Here is a 9,137-nt window from a genome sequence, read left to right on the forward strand (position 1 = left end):
ACAGCTAATGCTATGACATGACACTGGGCCTTCAGCCAAGCTGCAGACTGGCTACCCTGCAGGGATTCGTACTGTCTCCTCACTGCAGCCCTTCAATATGTTTTCCTGGAGAAGTTTCTTAGGAGTAAACCAAGACTATGGTTAAGACAAAGGGCCAAATCTAAAAGACAGTTAAGAAACATCACATGCAAGTTCTCATGGCAGCTTAAATAGGTACAGCAGCAAACAAAGAGTGCCTGGTCCCACAGCAAAACTAGCAGACCCGAGAGCATAAATACCAAGAAACAATCCCTCCAGTTTGCCACATTTATATTGTTTATCTTCATAGCAAACAAAAATTGGGCAAGGTGGGAATTAGAAAGGGATGCCTTCCACTAAAAAGCCAAATCAATTACTAGCCTTCAGTTTTTTAGACTGAGCCCCTGCAAACAAGGCTGGAACTGCACAAGCATTTGCTTAACATGTTCCTGCCTCTAGAGGAAAAACATCCTGACTACCTGAAAACTTTTCAAACCACTCACTATCACAGTTTTCAGGACTCCATGTAAACTTCAACATGCTGCTTGACGTGGGTTTTGTGACAAAGCAGTCTCTGGAAGTGGCAGTGATAAACATCTGGTAAATAAATTCTTCTAATTCCGTCTTCAAGAAAGCACATTAAAGATTTCTGCAGTTTTTATCCCTTCAGACCACAAGGACACTTTCAAAGAAAGAGTAATCAATTGGAGAAATAGCTTCCCACCAGCTCCACCATGAGCAAACCAGCAAAAACTTCAGTCAACAAAGAAACAAACCTTTAAAAACAACTACAAGACAAATCTGACGCAGCAGTTGTAATTAAAACAAGACAGCTACATGTCATATCATTTAACAGATGACATCATTTTTGACACCATTCAGTTTAAACTAGAGAAACCAATGTGGTTTCACTGAAGATAGCTCTAAAAATCTTCTGAATGTTACCAGTGAAAGTTCTATGTACAAAGTAAAAGAGCTTACAAGAAAGTACCTTAAATCAGAGGCCCTCAAAGAAATCCAGTCAAATGTTTGCGCAGAAAACATTCAATAATGAAGGCTGACCGTAGAGGAGAATATTTTCAGGAGGCCCATGCATACAAGCCTGCTCTGGTGAAATTCACCTACCAGCTTCTAAAGTACTAAGAACTCATCTCCTGTTCATCATCAGAACTCATTTTCAAGACACTTGGTAAGAAAGAAGCAACTAAATACATGCATTTTCCACTAGAAGTAGAACAGTGCCTTCCCTAGTGAGCACAACACATCAAACAGGCAGCCTGAACTGCTAAGTGCAAGTTTACTGTTTCATCTGCTGCCCAATTAATGTCACTTGATCACAGCACAGCAACTTCTCCTAATGTTAATTCTACCCCTTGCAAAGCTGCTGTTATGTGCAGAGTTTAATTCATCACAAGGAAGATTCCTACTTTCACATGGCATTTTCCTTCTCCTTTCCCCTGCTTGCTCTTAAGAATGCAGATTCCAAAAGGACTTCAAGTCTAAGTAAGCATATGACAACAGGTTAAGCACATCTGCAGGCCTCAATGTGACATTAAGCAAAGCAGGAAAGCAGCTCTCATTAAAATATTCCACTTTTTAGGGCACTAAACATAGCTCCTATTAGAACACGAGCCCTTGAAATATAAAAGCACGCATCTTAGAGACACACTGCCTTTTGAGAATTATTTTAAACTATAATCAAAGAGTTGAGAACAAAGTTCCAGGTAAGCCACTACAATTTTGCTTCAGTACTGCACATTCTGGGGCCAGATTTTTCCCCCCAAGATACAGCTCTTCTGGAACCCAACAGCACTTCTACCAGTTCACAGCGGAGAACACATTTAAACAGATTTAACTAAGCAAGTTGAAGAGCCTTCAAGCTGTGGAAAAGGGTACCTGGTTCAGTATTGCTGGACATCTGAGGTTTCGTATTTGTATTCTCCTGTAAATCCCTTCAATGAATTTCCACTAGTGATCTTTAGAATGACATTACAACAAATTACAAGTCAAAGAGAAACTTCCTAGAAAGCATTAAGCAAACATTTCACATAATACAAATACAACAAAAGTATAAATGAAAGTTCTAGTCACCTAGTAATTGATGAACACTTCCTTTTACAAGCAAGAGTCCCAGTTTCACAGGCCCTGAGCCTTAAGGTGGCCAGGAGATTTTTTAATCAACACCACAATCTATACTGATCAGCACCATCTGCATGAATCCAGCTGCTAATCATCATTAGCCCTACTTTAAATTGCACTAGGCAGAATTAATCAGTGACTCAGTTTTACAAGCACCTGTCTGAGTAAGGGCAGAGACATCTCTTCTGTGGCACGGATATCCCACACAACTGCAACAAAATCAGTAAGAGTAGATTATGAATATGCATGTTTACTGCAGGGGAGTTGGACCAGACAACCTTTAAAGGTCCCTTCCAATTCTAAGGATTCTATGAAGATAGCCAAAAGCAAGGCTTTCCAAGCAAATTAAGTTAGCCTCTTTTATCTTGTCCCACAGGTGATCAGTCGAGGTACCTCTGCACAGAGTGGAGGTGTGTAACAGACCACAGACTGCTTCTTGCCATTTTCTGTCTCCCTCTTGCAAGCAACATCCAGCAGCTAGTTGTATTACATCTGCCTTCTCCATTCCTCAGCCGACTTCCACATGGCAAAGCAGATTGTGTTCTTAAAATTAACAGCTTGCTAGCTGACAAAGAATTCTTCAGCATTAGTTGTTTACTCCAGAAATCTTCTAAAGAACAGTGACATCTGTTAGACTTCACAAAAAGACTGGACTTCCAACAGTGATAACTAGTAGCAGGCATGCTTATTGAAAACTTCTTTCTGCATACAAGCTTTCATTGCCATTACTACAGACCAAAACTGAAAGAAAACAAGGAATATCACTGATGACATTCCTTGTCAAGTGACCAAGGAGTGATCTGGACAAGCTTATGACTGGCTGTACGTAGAAGCTAGCAAAGACTCTACTTCTTTCCATCAGGTTCATCCACCCAGTCACTGTTGAGAGCACTTCTATTCCTGACTACAAACCACCAAGAACTAGATCTAAACACATGAATCAAGTTGTCAGCAACAAAAACATGCATTTTCTTTTGTAAGGCTAACATTTTTTCCACGTGGAAAGAAGCAAGTCCATTACCAAGAAGGCTCCTGATTATTCTTGCCAGCCCTGGGATTTGCCATGAATTCTCAAAATCACTCCTGAAGCTAGCATAATAATTTTACCTCTTCACAAGACAAGGCCTTTGTCAAACCAAGAAACAGACCACTGATGGAGAAATAAATAGTAACAGCTGAGTTTTTCCTAGCAAGCCATTAAATACTGAGAAAAGAAGTCCCAAACAGCCAGGTAACAAATCACAGGAATCCTTGCCTTCTGATTCTACAAATGGGTAAGTGTAATGACAGTTCCTATACAAGTGCACCCCATTTTTCCAGATGAGTGTCAGTATGTGCAATGTATTTCAGTTTTAAAGAGTGTGCATATCATCCTCAAAAACATAATCAAAATCAGAGCACAAATAAAGTTTGCTAATTTGTAAACTGAATAACATGCTGCTCTCATCATATCTCTTTCCCTTTCTTCCGCCTTTTATACCCTCTCCTCCCTCCCTTGATGCACTGAACAAGCAAAGACAGTCTCAAACTCTGCAACTTCGCAGCTGTGTGTAAATATGTACCCAATTATTCAGACAATAACACGTATTAACAAACAGGGCAACCATGTAACTCTGGCCTAGACATCTGCTTTTAGCCAACAGTACAGATAAAGCCTTAAGCCAAACAAACCTCTCTTCTGGCCTAGTGCAGTTGCTTCTTTTAAGTTGTTTTTATGGTAGTTTGCATTGGAAAAGAAATGAATAAAAGAAACAAACAAACACATTTACACTTCCATTTCATCTCTTTTTTCTATTTTTAATTCAATCATTTGCAAATCTTTAGAATCTGTTTTTCATTCATTATCCAGTGTATGGGGCTGCTGAATCACGGCCTGAACCTTTGATTGATCACCTGAGGCGAGCAATGAGTCAGCCACGGGAGCACAGGTGAAGGCAATTCACCTGTGCTGCAGGAAGGGGTGGAGCCTGGCTGCACCTCTCCTAGACCCATTTAAGAGCTGACTGCCGGTAGGGAAGGATCTCTCTGGAGATCTGCTCCATCAGGAGTTCATCTCGCGAGCCCAGGACAGGGTGACTTTCTCTTATTTCTCCAATATAAATTATATTAGCCAAGCTTCTGGATATATATCTATACCATCTGTATATCCATTGATTAAACAATCCAGTCTTCCTCTCTAAGCACACCTCCTGACGGAAGCTCAGAATTTCAAGACAGGCTGCCGCCAACCAGTCAGAGGATGAGAAAAAAAAAAACAGAAAAAAAAAGGAACTTTTATTCAAATCACCCTGATACAGCTTCAATATTCAGTCCAACGCAGGGCAGTCTTAATCATCAGGCTAGATGTTTCAGCACTAAGTTCAAGAACTAATTCCCCATCATTCAGATCAACTAACAACTCAAGACATTCCCAGATGAAGCTGTTATCATCCAGATTTTCTTTAACTTCATTTGACAATGCACATTTTATCCATACATAGATAATGGACTGATAACTCCCACTTCTCAAACAAGGTTTATAACCCTTTCTAGTTTGTTTTTTTGTCTGTTTTTGTTGTTCGTTAGTTGCTTTAAAAACTAAACTACAGAAATTTCAGTTCTCATTTTTAAGTTTATGCACATGCTAAGAACCCTGAATGTTCTCAAAGCCCCCCTTTTACCTTCCTCCTGCCATGAGAAAGATGATATGAGTGATTCAGAAAATAGAACCCTTCGAAAGTTTAAGGAAATCTGGACTTAATCTTAAACCAGCACTAAACTGGAACTAAAGCAGCCCTATCCTCTAACAGTAAAAGCAAGTTAGCTGCCTCAAATTGTTGCCAAAAAGGATATCTGAGAAGAAAAGATTTCCCTCTAGTTCAGTTAAGTTCCCAGGGAAAAAAATAATAACGAAGAATCCAGCTGCTCTACAAAAAAAAAAAAAAAAAACAGGAAAAAATAGAAATTTACTAGCTACTAAAATAATTCTTCTGCCATAACCCACAGAAACAGAAGCGAAACTCTCTATTTTTGCCTGAAGAGTTTAGCTTCAAGAGCTCTGGAAGAAGCATACAGCACTGTTCAACTCCTATTCCCTTATAAATGCCATGCAATTTCTATTTAGATACGTCTCCTAAAACAGGAGCTATAATTCACAACATAGCTTAATACACACAGCAGACTCCTGTGCTCATAAGGCCATGGGAAATCAAATCAACACTGCATCATGAGCAAATATGTACTGCCCAGGACAAGCTGCATTCAACAACATGCGTGCAGACTTGTCCAAAACAAAAGACCTCAAGATATCTATACTAAGAAATCTACCTAATGCTTTCTACGGGCCAAATCCTTTTGAATCAGATATACTCATTTATTTGATGGGAAATATGTACTGCAGCTAAGGATGATCTCCAAGTCTGGAGACAAAGACAACAGATACCTGTTAGACATAAGAACTTCACCTACTGTTTTCCTCATGTTGTAAGTATCTTTCATTACTGTTACAGTAACATCCTATGAATACTCTCACCTTTTAAAACCTTATCTAAAGTTTTGTCTGCTTCTTATCTAATCAAAGTAGAAGCTATTATCACAACTTCAGCACTAGTCTACCCTAGCCCTGAAGGTACAACCTGAGACCTTGAAGTTTAAGGGGACACACCGAGGTGTTATTACAAGTTCAAATCCAAAATAAGCAGTGCAAACTCAAGATTAGTCTCAAAAACATCAAGCACTTCACATGCACATGTGTGGTTGTGCCAGCATTACATCCCAGTGTCCACAGAAGTCTGTCTCCACATTTGAGACACTTCACAATTCAAGGAGATTAGAGAATGAAAAGGAAAGAGCTCAGAACCAAAAGTTTCCCTAGGGGGTATCAGGAAACACCACTAGGACTTCAGAAAGGACAATAAACCTACATAAGCTCAAAGAGCAGTATCTGATTGACAGCTGAACATCAGCTCAAAGTTCTCAGCAACACTGCTAAGAAAACACCCATTTCTGTTAACAGCTTTGAAGTGCTGCTTTAAAGGCAAACACCATAATAGATATTGACCACCCACCAATCTTATTAATTACTTTATTTGTGCATAATAGAGCACCACTTAAAGCTCAGGCAAGGCAGCAACACTGCGGCATCTGTCACAAAGCCCTGCTGACCACAGACCTAGCATCTCCCATTTTACTCTTATCATGAAAATAATTCACCCCGTGCCCCCCCCCCATGAAGGCTAATCCCTGCAACATTTGTTCTCATTATAAACTACACTCACCTGTGACAGTTGTGCTTGCTAAGAGGCAATCATAGAATCATTACAGAACAGCTTGGGTTGGAAAGGACCTTAAAGCCCACCCAGTCCAACCACCTGTCATAGGCTGGTTCTACCCGACTAGATGGAGGCTGCCCAGGGCCCCATCCAGCCTGGCCTCCAGCACTTCCAGGGATAGAACAGTGGTTACTTCTTATTAAGGTCACCTTTTAAATCTCACTGTCAGTTTGTTTCACAATGTAATTTTTGATGTGCTACCACTTCCCTGCATTGATGCACAGCATCTCCTCAGCACATCTGTGACTTTCTAACCAAGTTCAATTGTTTCAGTTCATCTTTTGGCACCTGTTCAGGTCTGAGTGAGGAGGGGAAAGATCAACTGGAAAGAAAAAAGTTACAAGCTATGAGGCACTGGCTTTAATTCTTGGTGTCTTTAGCTTTCAGGAGCTATCAGAAGTGAAATCCATCACTCCCCGAAAATTCCATCCTGAACTCCTTTCTCACTTCCAAAGCAAACAAGGTAAAGTCTGAAGGCCACGTGAGGAACACAGAGAAATCTGTCGGTGCCTTTAGACTACCACCACATACACAAGCCCCTCTCTGCCTCGGTGTGAGAAATACGGAGCTCAGATAGCTCCCCTCCCCCAGCACCTTCGAGCCCCGGCCCTCGAGTCCCATAGGGAGCCGCCCCGGCCCCTCCGGGCACTGACCAGCGGCAAAGTGGAGCGGCGTGGACTTGCGGCCGGCCATGTCCTTGGCGTTGACGTTGCCAGCGTCCACCAGGCGCTTGACGCGCGTCACGTCTCCATTACGGCAAGCCTCCAGCAGCTCGCGGAAGGCCCCGCTCGGGCCCGCCGCCTCGGGGCTCTCCGCCGCCGGGCTTGACGCCACCGACGACGACGTGGACGACGAGGAGGAAGAGGAAGAGACCGAGCTGCCGGAGCTGCTGCCCGAGCCCGGCGGCGGGCCCGGCGCGGCGCTCTCGGAGCACTCCGAGGCCGGAGGCCGCTCGGCGTCAGGGGGAGCCTCGCCCTCGGGCCCAGCCAGGCTGTGGCGCTGCGCGGCGGGACCGAGCTCGGCCGGCGCGAGGCTGGGGCTGCGCGGCGGAGAGGTGGCGGCGGGCGGCGAGGCCGGCCCGGGTGGCGGCGGGGGCCCGTGGTGGTGGTGGTGGTGCTGGGAGCGGCGCGGCGGCGCCGCCATCTTCGCCCTCCTCCCTCCCCCGCCTCCCTCTCGGCTCCCGTCACTGCGGCAACGGCAGCGGCTTCCGCCCGCCGCCGGCCAATGGCGAGGCGCGGCGACCGGACGTCACGCGGCGGGGGGACGGGGAAGCGGAGGGGGCGCGGCCGCGTCGCGTCCCGCCCTCCGTCGGGCAGCGGCTCGCGGCTGCCCCCTGGCGGGCTCTCGTGCGATCCCGCCCTCTGGGAAACCCCGCCCTCTGGGAAACCCCACCCCGCCCCTTCGGAAGCACCGCCCGCGCGGAACCGGAACGCCTCTGCGAGCGGGAGCGGAGCCGCGGGTACGCCTGTGGGAGCTGGGCTCTATTGAGAGAAAGCTGGGAATTGACGGCTGACAGATGCCTCACGCGCTCCTCCAGCGCCGGAACTGGGCTTTGTGCATCGCTTCCCGCGGTGCTGGAGCTGGTGCCAGGCCTGCCTCCTGTCTGACGGAGAGGCGCTCAGTAGCGGGGAATCGGGCCTCGTTTCTCCTGAGCTCCGTTTTGTGTGCCCTCAGCCCTGTCATCGCTCCGCCAGCAGGAGGAGCGCCTCCTTCCCACAGCCTTCACCTTCCTCTAGCCTTTATTTATCAGCAACGCCCAGAATTGGGCTTTCCTCTTTCAATAAAATGCTTCAAAGCACTAATGCTAGCCACTTCGCAGCCCCTCAGCCCCGGCTGGTGACAGCTAGGAGCATCATCTTGACTGAAATGTGTTATTTTGATAGCAGGAAACAAAGTCGTGGGCCTGGTATCACAAGAACAACTGGGCAAGACGATGGAGAAGAGGATTTCTCTCTTCAGGAGGAACAGAATGTGCTATTTCTGATGTGAGGAAGCAGCTCCTGGTGTGCACAGAGGGGCTGCTTCCTCAGTGGTCTTCAGGAAAAACAGACAAAATCTGAGTTAGCCCAGATAAAAATACGCTGTCAGGATGTAAGGATGTTCTGAAAATCAACAAGGGCAAGCCTGGAAAACAGCTCTGACAGGGACAATGCAGTGAGAGGCCGCAAAGTACCTGTGTCTCTCAGCAACAGACTCCGATACAAGCCCACCAGGAAGGATGGGAAGTGCCTCCCAGATCATGGTGTCCCTGAAGAGCTGTTCCTCCAAAGCCGAATGGCAGTCCCAGGGCCAAAAGGCACTTCAGGATTGCCTCTGATGCTTTGGGCAGCTCCTGAACCCAGCCGGGTCCTGAGCCTTACCTGCCCGCATCCACACTTCCTCCCTGCCCCCAGGGACTTTGCTCCCCACCCTTCACATCCCGTGTTTGGCTTTGCCAGCCAACACCACCAATTTTCCCTTCTTGGGGATGACTTCGTGCTCAGAACAGAGTTGAAATGAAACACGGTGATGGCTTGCTAAGGCTCAGAGCACCTGAAGAAAGGGCTTTGCTCCAGCTTGTCACCGATGGGAAAAAAAGATGGCCACCGAGCCCGCAGCTTTGCGATGCGCAGATGTAGCGCTGGGTGAATGCGGTGGTTCAGCGCGGTGTTGAGGATCTGGACAGATGCA

At 45.8% G+C, this 9,137-nt stretch overlaps 1 protein-coding gene across 1 annotated transcript in view; it reads right to left on the minus strand.

Annotated features, from left to right (window-relative positions):
• The window catches only part of TNKS (tankyrase), a 107,927-nt gene extending 100,262 nt beyond the window's left edge, over positions 1-7,665 (minus strand). The window contains exon 1 of the mRNA XM_085222639.1: positions 7,121-7,665. Coding sequence (XP_085078765.1) covers positions 7,121-7,610 — 490 coding nt within the window. The 5' untranslated portion in view covers positions 7,611-7,665. The remainder of the gene's footprint in view (positions 1-7,120) is intronic.
• Positions 7,666-9,137: the final 1,472 nt, after the last annotated feature.

This window comes from Meleagris gallopavo, chromosome 4 (genome assembly GCF_905368555.1).
Source record: "Meleagris gallopavo chromosome 4, MGAL_WU_HG_1.1, whole genome shotgun sequence".
NCBI lineage: Eukaryota > Metazoa > Chordata > Aves > Galliformes > Phasianidae > Meleagris > Meleagris gallopavo.